General features: G+C 37.9%; 2 protein-coding genes across 17 annotated transcripts in view; one reads left to right on the forward strand and one right to left on the reverse strand.

The window, feature by feature from the left end:
- Positions 1-17,448, reverse strand: part of AKTIP (AKT interacting protein) — a 396,007-nt gene that overhangs the window by 251,395 nt on the left and 127,164 nt on the right. The gene's annotated exons all lie outside the window — the stretch shown is intronic.
- CHD9 (chromodomain helicase DNA binding protein 9) overlaps positions 1-17,448 on the forward strand; it is a 90,196-nt gene that overhangs the window by 6,159 nt on the left and 66,589 nt on the right. For 6 of the 7 annotated variants that reach the window (XM_061593615.1, XM_061593613.1, XM_061593619.1 and 3 more), the window contains 2 exons: positions 6,337-6,428; positions 10,665-12,263. In XM_061593615.1, coding sequence (XP_061449599.1) covers positions 10,830-12,263 — 1,434 coding nt within the window. In that variant the 5' untranslated portion in view covers positions 6,337-6,428; positions 10,665-10,829. Of the gene's footprint in view, positions 1-6,336; positions 6,429-8,791; positions 8,874-10,664; positions 12,264-17,448 lie in introns of all 7 variants that reach the window. The other variant, XM_061593614.1, reaches the window with a different exon arrangement.

Below are 17,448 nucleotides of genomic sequence, written 5' to 3' on the forward strand. Positions count from 1 at the left end.
AATGAATGAAATTCCTGACTATGGGCAGCATTATGTGTCTGCCTTTTCCCAACAAATAAATTGTTATAGAAGACAGGAGTTCCTATCTTTGTCATTCAATGTGGACCTGGAAGTTCCATCTCCAGACAATGGGGTGACTTATTCTATCATTTGTAATCTATGTAGGTCAAACTGTTGTCACTATGTCTGGAAGCTCATAGGTTCTCGCTGGTCAGGTTCAGTATGTTGGTGATTTAAAACAGTATTTTAATTTTTATTTACAAATTCACATTCTTTTCCATAGGCAGGAAGTTTATCACAAACCCACTACCTTTATTTTTGAGTGGTCTTGTTTGCTTCCAAACTGATAGCACTCAGCACCTAAGTTCACTATTAGAGGGAATTATGTATTTACAGAATTCAGCATATTCCAGGACCTGCTATCTCTGTATAGTAAAATTGGTTCAGCATTCTGTTGCTTTTGTGAAACTGGCCTGGTTTGTATGTTGTACCAAGTCAAACCACTGCTGAGTATGAATGCACAGGCTCCCGAGGAGTAGATTGCGGCTGCTTCACTTCTCCCTGATTGTTTTGCTGCTGTGCTGTGCTGAGCTAAGCCATGGTGTGGCTTAGTCTGTTGCCCCAATTTGGGTTCATAGTTTGGCTGTCTCCAGACTAACCCTGAGCTGTAACCAAGGATTGTTCAAAGGTGCATATATGTAGTTTAGCTCCCATTACTGTCGAGAGTCCTTGCTGTTTCTAAAACTCTCATCAAGTTGCTTAATATATAAGATTTAGTGTGGCTTAATTGGGAAGAGAACAACTGTTGCTTGAGCCACTAGCAGATATTGTGGAAGTCTTTAAATCTGACATTCATCTATTTGTTTTTCTTGAAGAGAGGCAAATCAATAATTGAAAAATGAAAGAAAAAACTTGATAGAGGGAGTACTGTATTTCTACTATGTAACTATGTTCAGCTTCAAGCCTTAGTGAATATGCTCTTTGAAGTAAGGGTTCTTAATAATAAAAGTATGCTCATGTTTTGTGAAATAACAAGCACACTTCACATGCTACTATAAATACACAAATTTTCAATGACTTTGTTTGTTTTGAAATACTTCTATTTCACATAGATGTATTTGTAAAGGGTCTTAGGAAACCATTTCTGTCTCTTAGACCTTGGATCTGTTTGTATGGAAGTCATCTTCCTCTCTTGGGAGTTGGATTGTTTTCTGTTTTCCTCTTCAAAAAAGGTTTATTTCTCAAGTGACAGGAGTTTGAATACAAAGATTCTGAGTGATTTTTTAAAAAAGGTTTATAAACCGATTTAGTTTTTTGATCAAAGTTTTTAGTGAGTGTATAGTTTCCATTTTTCCCCTCAGATTGAAATCTCTCCTAACTTGAAAAGATACTCAATAGACAGAAATAATTTGAACTTTTAGAAGACTTTCCCTAACATTCCTCTTGTGTCTTAGAATATTAGTCTGCAGCTTATTTAGCTTTTCATATAATTAATTTTGCATTTTGGGATATTGTTTCTTTTGAAGAACCTGTATAGGCTTACAGTATAAAATAAAACTGTACAAATTATTTTTATTTTTATTACATTTGTATTCCACCTTTCTTCCAAGGAGCTTAATGTGGCACATATGGTTCTCCTCCCTCTTCATTTTATTCTCACAACAACCCTGTGAGGTAGGTTAGGCTGAGAGACTGTGACTGCCCCAAGATCACCCAACAAGTTCCATGGCCGAGTGGGGATTTGAACCCTAGTTTTCCAGGTCCTAGTCCAAACAATCTCACTACTAAACCACACTGGCTTTCATAAGCAACATGTTAAATGAATGCACCTCCTATTCAACTTGGAAGCATTTACATTTGGGTGTGTGATGCATGCATGATGATTTTATAGCCAGTATGTTATTAGCATGGTGCATATGAAATGTACTGTTCATTGAAGGTGTATGTTTTGAAAGAAATAGAAACTGAAGATTTTCAGATAAACCCCAACACACAAATTGGGAGGAAATGTACATAGGACGTAGATCAAGCATACAAAACTCAAATGGGTTGGTGGGCTAAACTGTCCATCCAGTGGATGCAAAGGGCGAACCATAATTTTTCTTCAAGTAAATCTTCATGAATGGTACATTTTAGTCCCTTATTAATATTTTGTCCTATTTAAAATGAATGTTTATAAGTTGCAGCTTTCTTCATAACTCAGGAAAAGTTGACTAGGAAAAACTAGACTCTCTTACTGTTTATCTGACTTAACTCCTGTGCAGGATTGAAGGTGGGGAGGATAGGAAAAATGTTTCTTCACTATACCAGCTTCCGGTGAAGAGGGCTTGATTTGGCCTGTTGTCATGTGATGACAGCAGGGCCAGCTTTGGATTCAGCAGATGTTGCAGTGGCCCAGGTCTTCCACCAGCTTCCCATTTGGGTGGGTACACTGGGGCACTCCTCTCCAGCAGAGCTGGGGAGGGGCATCTTTGCCTCATCCAAGCTCCCTTCAGCGTGGTGAATTAGGTGTTTGGATTGCTCTGTAAGCACCAAAAGTAATCATTAGAAAACAAAAGTTCATATGAAGACTTCTAGCTACAGCTTGGGAAAAGAAAGTTGGCTCTTCACATTCTAAAGCACCATATCTAGACAAATTTGCAAGCTTTTCCTGTTTTATTCTGGAAATATTAGGAGCAGTATTTCATACAGTAGCAAATAAGGTAACAATATTTCTTAAATAAGGTAACAAGGATGATGTTATTGAAACCCATGTTGTCTTAGTTTCTCAAACGCTAATATATGTAATCTAAGAAGAGACTGTCTGGTTCAGATCACTGGTCAATTTGTTTCTAGTTATAGCTATTTCATTTTATGCTTTAGGACAGTAGTTTCCAAACTTTTTTCCCACAGACCACTTGAAAATTACTGAAGGTCCTGGCAGACCACTTAATGATTTTTCTGCCTGTTGTAGCAATTGTAATGTAGTGCTAGATGCTGTATGATTTTTAATTGTGTTTTTACAGACACTTCGTGGACCACCTGAATGAAGCTTGCGGACCGCTGGTGGTCCACGGATCACAGTGTGGGAACTCCTTCTTTAGATTAAGTTTCTAACAGTGCAAGGAACACGTTGAATATTTCTATCTCAGCTGACAGGCTAATGTTGGGAGACTTATTGAAGTTCCTATTATCGGTTAATTTTTTATCTTTTAAAACACCTTAAATACAATATTGTCAAGTGAGTTGGCAGTGTGAGTTCTATAGGTCTGTTATTTCCACTTTGGGGGAAAATAAAAGTAGTTTTGTGTTTAGAAAGAATATTGATTTACAAAGCTGCCTTTATGAGTCAGACCTGTGGTCCGCCCATCCAGTGCTGTCTGCTGACTATGGACACATTGTATTTTATGTAAAAAGTATTCATATTCTTCTTCTCCCCCCTCCTGCAACTTATTAGCATAGATAAATTAAAGGAATATATAATAGTTCTCAGAACTATTACTGTTATATTTCTCCCATTTTTATGGGAAACATTTCTCCTCAAAAAATTGGTTAAAACAAAATCACCATCATAAAAATGTTACCAATGAAATTGCTAAACTTAAAACTGCAGTAAAACAATAAAAAGCAGTCTCTGCTGTTCATTAAAAGCCTGAACAAATAAAAAGCAGTATTTGCCTAGTGCATAGAACTCATTAAGAAAGGGATGAGTTGAGCAAAGCAGAGGAAAGCAAGCCAGGGCCAGGGCAGAAAAGGCTATTTTGTCTGTCACTCGCTACCCACCTGGTACCCAAACTTTTTACAAATGGGCAGGCACATGTGGGAATAGGGTGTCTGCTAGATGTTTTACTTGTGCTGATTGGTACTTCAGAAATTCTTTCAACTACTTCAGAAATTCTTTCAACTATCAGAATTGTGTGTGTGTGTGTGTGTGTGTGTGTACATATATGCATGCTTAGACTCATCCACCTTTATTCAATAAATGTCTCCTTACATCCAAGAAGGTTGCATAATAATTCTTCGTAATGGAAACTAACAGCCAGTTACATTTTCTGTCAAATGTGGAATAGATCCTGGAGAAATTTTGTCTAAAATGCTCATATAGAAGCATGCATTTATGTGTTCTCTTGTGTTTTTTTGAGGGTGGGGTGGGAGTATGGTTTCCAAATTTCCTAATCATTTTATAATTTCCTGTTTTTTAAGAAGTGTTTGTTCAAACGAACTTTGTTATTTTATAATCTCTAAGTATGGTCAAATCTCAATTAATGATACTTGCTTAGTTAAGAACAATTTATTGCTCTTCTCAGATACATAAATTGACTTCTAAAAAATGGATAAGCCTGAGGAAAATAATAGGTTCTAAATGAAGAGCTAGGACCTAAAGGGCAGCATAATGAAGGCCATATTAAAATATTTCCAGACAAGTATGTCTCATAGTGTAAACAGCAGTGAAAATTGTACTGATACTATGTTCTTGTGAGGTTGTTTTTATATATATATTAAAATGTAAGAAGTGTATATGTACATACATTAATGTATAATATTAAATATGCATGCATACATACATATTTATCTTGTTAGCATGTTGTGTATTTTGCATACCACCCTCAGGCATACATTTAAAATGCTACAAGGTTATTAGCACCCTTGTTAGCTTTTTTTGTCTTAGAGGCTGGTCATATAGTGGCTCTGTCTTAGTTGGGGTTTCCCGCTTTTTTCTCTCCCAGTTCTGCTGTACTGACAGTATTGCTACAAGAAAATATTTTTGATTGGTTACAATGTGACAGAGTGCAACACACATAAGGGAACTAGCTTTTGCACCAAATGGTATGGTGATTGTTCTGAAGCTAGAATGTATTTATCAAACATCTGTTGCCTTAGAATAATTGATCAAGAGTGTTTTAATTGCTGAGGTGATTACAGATAATCTGTATTTTAACTTTGGTAATGTAAAATAATGTATGCCATGTCTAGATGATGATTATGATGATTTGCAAAATGACAGGGAGTAGGTTTAAACTGCTATATACTGTCTGTCTATTCTTGAGTCTTCTAGATCTTCAGTTGACTCACCTTAAGCAGTTAACCAAATAGTGTCTCGTAGGAGCAAAACCTAGCAGATTTTTATATCTGTTCACCTTTGACAGAACATAAAGATACTTTATCCTTGACATACACCAATGCTTATGAACATAAGGTTGTTTTATGAATCTTGCAGCTGAAATGATAGGTCTTACTTATGACTGGAAAAGGTCCTGAGACAGTATTCCTTTGTAAACTACTGAAAATAATTTGAATGGGATAGAAAGCCTTGCCTAGAATTTAATTAGTTGCTACTGTATAGGTCCCTGCTGCAAAAGGCCAGGCTGGACCCCTAAGTGTTTTAAAATCAGTTGCCATCATATCTATGGAACATAGAGCTTAAAAGAAAGGTTAGATTCTGAGAAGTACAAACATCAGTTTTAGTTTTGCAGTGGGGCTTTCCAGCTCCCTCTTCTCCACTGTAGCCACCAGCAACCCTGAAAAGTCTCCCTTGGGGATTGGAAGACTTCTGCTCTCTCTGCGGCCTTTTACACAAATTCTTTACCACCACCACCTCAAAAAATCCATTTATTCCAAGGATGGGGAACTTGTAATCCTATATATATTGTTGGACCCCAGATCCGTTGGACTCCATTGGGCTGATGGGAGTTGGAGTTCACCAATATTTGGAGGGCCAGAGGCTCCCCTTCCCTACTTTATAGCATCAACTATGGTATATAATTATGTCTATTTATTATTTGATTTATATCCCGCCCTTCCTGTCAGCAGGAGCCCTTAGGGCAATGTTGCCCAAGGTTATTGCTAGTCATGGTTATGTTTAACCAGAATGTGCAAACTTCAATCCTTGTTTAAAACTCTCATGTGAGAAGGTGCACAAAACCAAAGGGCACTCTCAATCTCATAAACTTACCTGTTTTGTCTTGTTTTAAATTTAAATCTACACTGGGCTTTGCTGCTTCAAGTATAGATTTTGCAGGAGGCAATATTTGCCTTGTTTAATTAAAATTCATTTTAAATATTTTTAAGGGTTATTTGTGGTTTGTGGTGACAGCACATGTGCTCTTATCTATCTATCTGTCTGTCTGTCTGTCTAAGAGTTGTCAGTTATAGTTTGTATTCGCATTTGTGGAATATCTAGTTTGGGCATCCAATTTTTATACTTTTACACTGTGACGTATTTCAGATAGCACATATTTCAGATAGCATTCCTGTTCAAATGTAAGGTATTTGAAATAACTTAAAACCAAAATTGTGCAGCAAGCAATTATTTTGAGAATTAATGGTTTGTCTTCATTACTATAATTTGTCTTTCAGATCCCTAATGCTAATGAGTTATCTTTTGGGGACCAAGTATTTCCCAGGATTATGTAAAACCTTTGCAACAGAAATGTGCTACGTATTAATGGGTAAGGATGTGTTTTGATTGGTTTTGTCTGTTCACCAAATGAAATACCAAATACTAATTTATCTGACCACTAAGCATTTTAAACAACTGCTGTCCAATTATATTGTGGTTCTGCTATGTTAAATTGTCATTTAAATTTGGGTGGATTCAAATTGCCTAATTTTCTGCCATGTTATTGACTTACAACACGGCATATAGGTTCCCCTGGGGTCTAGATAATGTGTGCCTGACCTCTTCAGTCTTCCCCAGGGAAGTCCATGTTTTTAGCTTTGCTAGACTAAGAACTGACGTATGATCCCCTTTAGTGCAGTTTAGTTCATCAGGGATCCCAGCATGGAGTAAACTATGGAACTTGCTTTTTATCTTGCATTCTTTGCATTGATAGATGTGGATGTTATCTCAGATTGCTCATTTTCAGAAATGTTCAGATTTGTCAGTGCAATGGATGTCAAAGTTATACTCTTTGTGAATCAATTAATACTAATATAATTACCAAAATATAAACAGGATTTTAAAAATTGCAGAATTATACTTTGTGAATATTAATGTCTTTTGGGAAGCAATTATTATCACTGTTGGACATTAAAAGGGTGTACATGATTAACTGATAATCCTCAGAATAGTATGCTTTATGCTATCTTCTTAAATACTGTGTTCAGGGTTCTAAGAGTCCTGTGCACATGCTCAGACCATTCCAGTCTCTCATTCTCACACACAACTTTGCAGATTTTCCCTTCTGAATATAACTTTTCACACTGTGTTAGGGGTCCCCAAGTATCCAGAAAAGGGGTACAAAGTCTACAGTGGGAAGAAGTAGCCCCTGAACTCCATTGAAGCAGCAGAAATTCTTCCTGCAGCTTTTTGGAGTTTCAGTTGGAATAAATGCCATTGATTTAAATAAAACCTGATTTCCTTAAATTTGCTCTGTGTTACTTGTAAATAAGGAAAGATATTCAGGATTATAGCGTGTTCTTTTCTAGGCTGAAATGTTAAGCAGTTCAATTATCTGGGACGGAACTCCATGGTATTGGAGCAGATGACACTGATTTATCTTCTAGTAATTTGAATTTTGTGGATAATTTGTTGGCGATCATTTATTATTTTAAGTGGAGTTTCCAGTCTGGACCTTGTATAAATCCTTGTAATGTAGGAACTTTAATGATAAACACTGATAGCATTTATCTATACTTCTTATAACAATTTCATTGTTTTACCTTTCTGCAAACACTAGTAATTTCAGATAAGAAGTCCATAGTGATATGCATGCTCAATTTGCAGGTAGAGAAAAAAATGTAAACAGTCCTGTCATATGGAAATGAAATGCAAAACACACATATGGGGGGTGTTCATTGATTTTGTTCTGTCTGCAAATGGACTATTGGCTCTGCAGTGGAACTTCCCTTTCCTTTCCTCTCCCTGTGGGATCCCTAAATCTGTTCTGGGGGTTGCCTCAACCCTCCAGAACAGATTTGAGAAGGTGGGGGGGATTTTCTTTGGGCAAACCGAAATCCTTGTGCAAATAGAACAACTATATTGGATATTGCAGACTGTGGCAATTAACCTTATATTATGCAAATAAGCACAGTGACATGCACAACAGCAATACAGTAGGGCCCTGCTTGCTGGTGCCCTGCTTTTTGGCGTTCCGCTAATATAGCAGTGCCAGTGGGGCGATCAGCTGCAGAGCGGGGAGCTCCAGCCACCGCTGCTACAGCTGATTGCTGTCATCTGGAGCGCGGGGAGCTCGCACGCTACAGCTGAGTAGAGCCCTACTTTCCGGCGGTTTTCACTTGTCGGCGGGGGCCTGGAATGGAACCTGCCGTATGAGTGCGGCCGTACTGTAGTTTCCAGTGGCTAGATTTTTCTAGATTATCTTGCAGTTGCTAATTTGGTTTAAATTGTTTCTTTTTTTTTAACAGATGGCTAACTGAATGCCTTAAATGACTGGACTGAAGCAGAGGAATATTAGAGTTATAGAACTGATGCATTGATATAGTTTGTGGTGGGCATAGGTGGAAACTACCTTTGATAGCTAAATTAATCGGTGTCAATTTTTGTGTTGCTGCAACAGAAGTTCTGTTGCAGAAATGCAGATAATGTGTAGGATGTATTGTGACTACTTGCGGTGGAAGAGTGAACAATTCTGTTAAATGCGGCTATACATACTTGAAATGCAAGTAGATGAACCTGATAAGTTTTCAAGATTTTTCTATAAATTTGCCTGAAACTTCCACATCTTGATAAGGATTAAACTATTTAAAAAAATCCTGCAGTCATATTATGTTCTTATGACTTTGTTTTGATCTTAAGAACCCCGCAGGATCAGACCAAAGGCCCACCTAATCCAGTATCCTGTTCTTACAGTAGCCAACCAGATACCTGAGGGAAGCCTGCAAGAACAGCACTCTCCCCTTGTGATTCCCATCAACTACTTCAGACAGTGGAGGTAGTACATAGCCATCATGGCTGGTAGCTGCTGATCACCTTCTTCTCCATGAATTTCTCTAATCCCCTGCTAATGTTAATCCAAGTCATAATTTCATTGACAAGCCAAAAATAGTAAAAGGCAAACATTGATCTGCGCTATCTTAATGTTTCACATTAGAAATAAATTAGTTTTACAGATATCTGTTATAGCCCTTCTGACAAAATTAACAACTTTTGTATCTAGGAGGAGGTCAATAAAATAACAGTTGTTTGAAAGAATATATTTAAAAAAGCTCTAAAAACCTTAAAATATATTTTTTAAATAACATGAGTTTCTTGAGTTAGGATTGTCACATTTACTCATCTGATGGGAGAAAACAAGCTACATATATAATAATACCATAAAGTACAACATACCAAGGAAGAAATCAGCAAATTGATATTGGCTGAGTTCAGACATCATGCTAAACTGTAGTGTAGCATGATCTGAATGATCCTAGGCAAGCCCCCTCCTCTCTCTTCCCCTCCCATGTGGTTGCAGTGAGATATCCGGAAGCTTTAACTTCTGCTTTTGCTTAACCACTACTTCCATCTGAACCAAGAAATTGGGTTAACATTAATTATGACGGCTTAGAAGAAAAGTCAGTTTGAAACCATTTTTATAAAGCTGACTTGTTTCAACAAACTGTAGTTAAGTTAACCACAGGTTAGGGTTCTTATGTAATGCTAAACTGTGGTTAATTCAAATCAGAAGAGAAAGCTTCCAATCTCCTTGCAGCTACCGTGGAGGAGAAAGGCGTTGGTGGAGGTTGGTAGGAGGAACATGCGACCCTTAGGCTCCTTTCCATCATGATAAATCATATAATGATAAACTTCACATTATAAATTGCTGCAATTTACAGCCCATAACAGTTAGAGCAGTCCTTTTAAAATTAAAGTGTTCATTCTAGTTATATGGTTATATGGTTGTAGATTGCAGAAATTTTTTAAAATTTTCCACTGGGAGCCCTTTATATGTTCCTTATGGTTGCATAGCACTACATCTTTCAGAACCCTGGGCCCCTGCTGGGAAGAAGGGTGGGTTATAAATCAAATGATAAATAACCATGGTGAATAAAAATTTATATTTTCAAAAGCCAGCTTTTAAAAAATTGAAGGATATATTAGAAGATAATAAAACATCATCTTCAACCACCATGGTTGTTTGTCAAACACTGAATTAAAGCCTGTTTTTCAATGTAAAAGAATGAACTAGGGGCAAAATAATGTTATGAAACCAAGCATCATTAATTGTATGTATTATTGTGCATACTATGAATAGTTATACTGTTTCAACCAGATACTTACTTCATTGCCATGGAGAAACAGATATTCCCAGTAACTACCAAGCCTTGCTACTGGAAAGTTCTGGGCACTTAATTGAAAATGAAGTGATCCTGCTTAATGTCCTTACATGTGTGTATATAGAGAGCTGAACAGAACCTCTTCAGAACTGCTCCCAAGGGCAGATATAATTTCTGTGCAAAAGGCATGATCTGAGATTTTGGCTTGTGTTCCTATGTAGGAGACAGGTTATATGTATAATACAAACATAGGTGGTATTATAGCAGTTAATTAGTGTGCATATTCAGAAATATATCAATTGGAAATAAGATTTTAAATCAGTCCACCTGCAACAACATTTATATATTTAAATGTCATGTGACAAGTGACAAAAAACGTGATTTGGGAGGTGGTGGTAATCTAAAACACAGCCTCATACATTAACATTTAAAGTAACTGTTTGATTGCTTTTTTCCCTCTTGCCTAGGGTATTTTAAACACTTCAAGACATTATTTCTTCAAAAGTACTAATGGATGTGGACATGGCTTAGATAAAGCATTGACCACTGCAAATTCTCTGTTGTTGCGTGCTGCCAAAAGGCTAGCTGACTCCATTTGGAGTAGTGTCTCAAAGTAGCACAGATATATCAAGATGACAGATCCTATGATGGACTTTTTTGATGATGCCAACCTCTTTAGTGATACCTTAGAAGGTTTGTCAGATGATGCCTTTGTACAAACTGGACCAGTTTCACTTGTTGATGAATTGAACTTGGGTGCAGAGTTTGAGCCTTTACACATCGACTCATTAAACCATGTGCAGGAAACGCAAACTCAACAAAAGATAAATGAATTTGAACAGCTAAATCAGTATGATTCATTGAAACTTCAAGTAAACCAGTCCTTCAGCAGTACAGCTGAAAATGTTTTATCACCACATTCTGAATTTAATTGCTCACCCATTCATCCCCAAAGCCAAACCAATGGGATGTTTCCTGATGTTGCAGATGGAAGCCCAATGTGGGGGCACCAAACTTCTAGCAGTGTTTCTAATCAGAATGGGTCCCCTTTTCACCAAGGTCATTCACAGTCTATGCAGCAAAATAAAAGCTTTGTAGCACACCACGATTTTGCCTTATTTCAGGCCAGTGAACAGCACCATCAGTGTGCCTCATTGCAGTCGCAGCAAAACAGGAATGGCATTAACACAGGGGAGGACACTCAAAGTCAGTCGGAAAACTTCATGGAGGTTAATGCATCTGTTCCTCATCGAACCAGTGTTTCTCATGCACCTCAAGCTGCTAATCTTTCTAACTCACAACAGCCTATCTCTGTTCAGTCATTTTCTCAGACTGCAAGTGACTCACCCCACTTTTGTGGGAATCAAGAAGGCAATTTTGATGGACACTCTCCTGCTATAACTCCGTGCTCTGTTGTTAATACACAGTTTTCACCTCCTTATTCCTACTCTAGTAATCACGTCTCTCCTTCTGGTCTTCTACAGTCTTCTACAGCTCTTTCTGATAGTCAACAAACTCATTCGCTATCTGATTTTCCTGGGAGTGATGCCTTTGCACCTCAGATAGGGACCAAGCAAGAAAATACAGATAACCTCCTTAACTCAAATACATCTTTAAATTCAAATAATTTCCATGTATTGAATTCAGCACATCCTCAGGGCAACTTCAGTAGTTCAAAATTGTCTACAGTGAACATAAATTTTTCTGCCCCTGCTAGCTCTGGTCCACAGCTGAGCCATTTTAGTGATCCAATAGAAGGCAATGGTTTTTCGTCTTTGGATGAGAACTTGCTTCATCAAGTTGAATCTCAAGCTGGATCATTTACAGGACTTGATCCAGAAACTCTTCTTCAGGAAGATCTCCTTCCCCAGTTCGATGAATCCACATTTGTTCCAGACAGCTCAAGTAACGAGTTAGAACATCATCTAGAACACCATGTTACCCCACAAGTGAGACAGCCCTCCCATCTTGCTCGGTCTCAGTCACAAAATTCCAATCATCTGTGGTATTCCCCTAGTTCTAATCAACATCTGCAAGAACGAAAACGTACAAATGCTCAAGGGCAGGTAGGTAACACTTTTCTAGGAGGACTATATTTTACTATAGCTCATACAGTTAATTTTTTAGTTTGCTATTAGTCAAACGTAATTAGTAGCTCAACCAATATTAGAAGGCAAAAGCATTCTCCGTTAGTGAGAAGAATCCCTATACTGAAGCATGTGGGTTTAAATATAAGATTGTGTGAAAAAGGTTTGGGGGAATTTTGATAACTTTTTAGCTATTTGAGATGGAAGCCTAAATAGCATTATAAGTCTTGGCTCTAAATGTCTTTTGCACACTTCATATTTATTTATTTATTTAATTTGTATCCCACCCTTCCTCCCAGCAGTGGCCTCTATCTCAGAAAATACAGTATTTTGCCATATCACGCAAAAATTGAACACACATTTTCAGTTTGTTTCTGTGTGTCTTGGCAGATGTAGTTTGTGCTTTCAGTACTGCTAACCATTGAGCTTTGTGTATAAACTGGAAGAAAAAATTAACTCAAGTGCTGAGTTAAGCTTTATAATGCTGTTTGCTTAATGCAATAAAGTTATAAACACCTCTACTGGCTTTTTAACAACTTGCACACTTTCCTCTAGCTATGAGCATTGATATCATGAAGAGTTTTATTTAGAATTATTAATCTTTAAATTAATGAACTGAACTGAATCAAAATACATGACAAAAATTTATAAACAAATTAACAGAAATCAATAATATATAATCTTGGTGGAAATGCTGGCCTCTTGTTTTCCATTTCTCTCAGTGGCTTTGGGATTTTAATACTTTATGCAGAGAACCTAATATTTACTTTCAAACATTTTGGAGTAAATTATGATGTAATTTATCGCAAAGAGCAAGAAACATCCCTTTGATTTTAAACCGGTTATTAATAGCAATGGCTATTTGAACATAGACTTTCTAAAACTGAATGCCTTTTTTGCATTTTGGTATGACTAGATCCTAGATTTTCTGTTTGCACCATCAGTATTTTCTTGATATAGATTTTTTGTTGAGCTGTAGAATACTTTTTCTAGGAGTGTTAAGTAGAGTATGCACCTCAGAGGATGTGCATCTTTTTTTCCTGAAAGGGCAGGTGTTGCTTAACAGCAGTTAACTGCATAACAGTTAGATGGCAGAGGTACTTGGTGCTGTCAAATCATGGAGTCTTTAAGGTCACAGTGATTAACATGACAGTGTCTAGGGAATAAAAATGATCTTGTTTCTCATGAGCCCTAAATACTAGATCACTTAACATCTGAAAATCTGCACAATGGGTGGCAAGAAAATGCATCATAAGATTTGAAGTGATACATCAAACACTAGTTACCCATGCTGACCATCCAAATCTTACATTTAAGCCAGGGGTGGCTAAGCCAAGGGCCATTTGTTTTTACTATTGCTATTTACAAATGTATAAACATCTTCACAGCCTGAAACCATTGACGTGGTGTACGACTATGAAAATGAGATAAAATAGAAGCTCTAAAAACAATGAAGCCATTTCTACAAACTCTAAAAACAACAAAATCATTTCTAGAGACGAATAATTAAAATTCCATAACAGATTCAGTCACACTGAAGGAAGTCCTTAATCAAAAATATATCCAGTAGCTACCTAAATAAAAAGTTGAGATGCCTGTCTAATTTCAGCTGGTAATTGAATCCTAGCAAGATGGAGGTGCTGTGGGCTGGTGGTTCCCAAGTTTGGATTGCTTGCTTTGGATGGGGTGGTACTCCCTTTTAAAGAGCAGGTTCATAGTCTGGAGGTGCTCCTGGATCCATCTTTGCTGTTAGAGGCCCAGGTAACCTCAGTAGCTAGGAGTGCCTTTACCAGCTTTGGCTGGTAAAACAGCTGCAGCCGTTTCTGGACCAGGATAGCCTGACCATTGTTGTCCATGCACTGGTAACCTCCAGGCTGGATTACTGTAATATGCTCTATGTGGGGCTGCCCTTGAGGTTGGTCTGGAAGCTGCAGCTGGTGCAAAATGCGGCAGCACAATTGCTCACTGGAGCAGGATGTCGCCAACATGTCACCCCTCTGCTAAAAGAATTGCACTTGCTGCTCATTAGCTACCGAGCTACGTTCAAGGTTCTGGTTTTTGTGTACAAAACCTATACAGCTTGGGACCAGAATACCTTAAAGATCATTTTACCCCTTATATACCCTAGTTGATCGCTATGCTCTGCAGGTGAGGGCCTTCTGCAGATACCATCTTATCAGGAGGTCCGTTCCGTACAACATAGGAAACAGACCTTTAATGTAGTGGCACGTACCCTTTGAAATTCCCTCCCCTTAAATATTAGACAGATGCCATCTCTGTTATCTTTTTGGCGCCTACTGAAGACCTTCCTCTTTCAACAAGCTTTTTAAGTAGAGACCTTATTTCCAAGCAAATATGCCAGCCTATGTGTTTAGGATTGGAGCATCATCCTATCTGCTTTGATGAATGGACCTATGACACTGCATGCCTAAAAATGTGAACCTACAAGTTAGAATAATCTGTTTGATTTATTGTTGTCATCGTTGTTAATTACCTGCCCTTCACCCAAAGGTCCCGGGGCAGCTTACAACAGTTTTAAAATATAGCATTTAAAAGCACAGTGAAAAACAACCTAAAATCACAAAATAGGATGGATCCTAAAAATATACATCTCAGGTGTCAAAGGACAGGGTAGAGAGGTGTATCTTCAGCATTCACCTAAAACTGTATAGTGAAGTTGCTGGAAACATCTTGATGGGGAGAGAGTTGCACAACTTAGGGACCGCCACAGGGAATGCCTTCTCCTGAACCATCCTCCAAGCTTCTGAGGGTGGTGGATTACCAAAAGGAACTCCTCTGCTGATTTCAACACCTGACAGGGTCTGTAAGGAAGGAGGTGGTCTTTCAGATATTTTGGACCTAGGTCATTTAGGGCTTTAAATGCTAACGTGAGTACCTTAAATTGGGCCCAGAACAGAGAATCTGTAATATGTTAAGTACGCTTAAACTACTAGTTTCTATGAAATACTTTGGCAACTATGATTTTTATAATTATTTTTTGTAATAATTGCACTGATTCAGTGATTTATGGTGGAACTTTATGTAAAATTTTCCACTATTTTATTTTTTTCTTGGAAAAAAAGTTTCCCAAAATACCTAATACATATAATTTAAGGGTAGTTTTTTTTTAGTGTTTTTTTAAAATTAATTTGTGATGGATTATATTCAACTAAGTCATAATCTTGAGTAGACCTACTGAAATCAATCAATATGACTAACTTAAATCCTTTGAGTTGTATCCAGAAGTTTTGCTCAGCTGATGGTAAGACTCTTACCAATGGAATGGATGAGGAAACAATTTTTAGAGATTCCCCCTCTGCTCTGCATCTTCTGGTCTTTCCTTAACAGGCTCTGAAGGGTCTTCCTGCCCTCTGGAGTAGATTTTTTTTGGGGGGGGGATTGCTGTGAGGAAGGAAAGTTGCTGAAAATAGCTACCCTTCCTATTTGACTACGGAAATCTTTCAGCTGAGCAACACGGTTGGATTTGATTACAGTTGGTCTCTTCAGTGTATGACTTGGTCAGATATGAGCCTATAGTTTTATTTTATTGATTGATTTGTTTGCTGTCCAAAGAACTCCTGTTATTTGGCAGCTGTATAAATTCAGTTAATTAAAAATACATATTAATTAGTAATATAATGAATGGATAAAATACCAGTCAAATTGGACAGTTTAAAGGTTGTAATTAACTTTTTTCAGTTGATTATTTCCAGGAAGTATGTATGTCATGCAGAGTTCCTTAGACATTTTAAAGTTAGTATGTTAACTACCATTAGCTACCAGGCCAAGTGCAAGGTTTTAATTTTGATGTATAAAGCCCTATACAGCTTGGGACCAGGATACCTGAAAGACCATCTTATCCCTTATATATCCAGTCGATCACTGTGCTCTGCAGGTGAGGGCCTTCTGCAGATACCATCTTATCAGGAGGTCCGTTCCGCATAACATAGGAAATGGACCTTTGGTATGGTGGCACCTACCCTTTGGAATTCTCTCCCTTTAAATATTAGACAGGCGCCATTTCTGTTATCTTTTCGGCGCCCACTGAAGACCTTCCTCGTTCAACAAGCCTTTTAAGTAGAGACCTTATCCCAGTCTGTGTCTGTGTTGGAGTTGCTTTTTAAGATGTTTTGAAAGCTTTTTTTAAAATGTTTTTAAAGATGTTTCGCTTTAATATGTTTTTAAAGTAATTTTGTTGTAATATATTTTAAAGTCTGTTTTTTATTATATTTAGGGTATTTTTAGTGCTTTTGTGTGCCACTCTGGGCTCCTACTGGGAGGAAGGGTGAAATATAAATCAAATAAATAAATAAATAAATGATTCCAGAAGGCTAGAGCTACAACACTGAAAGCCTGGTTACTAGTACAAATTAAGTGTACCTCTTGGTCATGCAGTGCCCCATCTGAGCAACAGATTTGCCAAGTAGGGATATATGGGGTGAGGCAGTTCCTTGGGTAACCTGGCCCCAAGCTGTTGATCTCCAGAAGATTTTATGTGATCCCCAGAGAAAACCCCAAGCTCTGTCAGTGACCAATTTTCGCTTTATTTTTTTACTGTTTTTGCACTTGCCAGATGGTCCTGTGGTGTGCACTCTGTTCACTGGCTGTTTTTGTCCCCAAACTGCATCCCAAAACTGCTTGTTCCTGCCGATATCTTGCACTTGGGTGAACTTCCTGCTGATGTCGGATGTATTGCTTCTTGCTGATGTACTACAAAGAGAGATAATCTGTCATGATCATTCAAGAGTGCAGCTGAAGCACTTGCTCTTTCAGGACAATCATGCACAATTGTCTCTCTTTAGAAGGCATCAGTGGGAGCAGAGTGGAGCCAGCATCTTGGGGCAACATTGAGATCTGTGATTAGGCAGGGCTGAACGGAGTCAGCTGAGCAATACTGTATTTTTCTTTTTCAGGGCAGTGCTGGTGTAGGAGATCCTCCTACAGCAGCACTGTCCTGGGGAGGAAAAATGCGGCTGAGTGAGTCTGTGCCTGTTGCTGATTGTCTGCTGAGTCTTTACTCTGCTAAGTGCTTGTGTGCATGTGTGCATGCTACTTGTCTCCTGCCCCCCCCGAGTGTGTGAATGTTTTGTGTGGATGGGTGCATGTGTGTAATGTGTGGCAGTTTAGACCTTCAAGTCATCCTTCAGGCCAAAAAAAAGTTTGC

This window comes from Rhineura floridana, chromosome 13 (genome assembly GCF_030035675.1).
Source record: "Rhineura floridana isolate rRhiFlo1 chromosome 13, rRhiFlo1.hap2, whole genome shotgun sequence".
Lineage (NCBI taxonomy): Eukaryota > Metazoa > Chordata > Lepidosauria > Squamata > Rhineuridae > Rhineura > Rhineura floridana.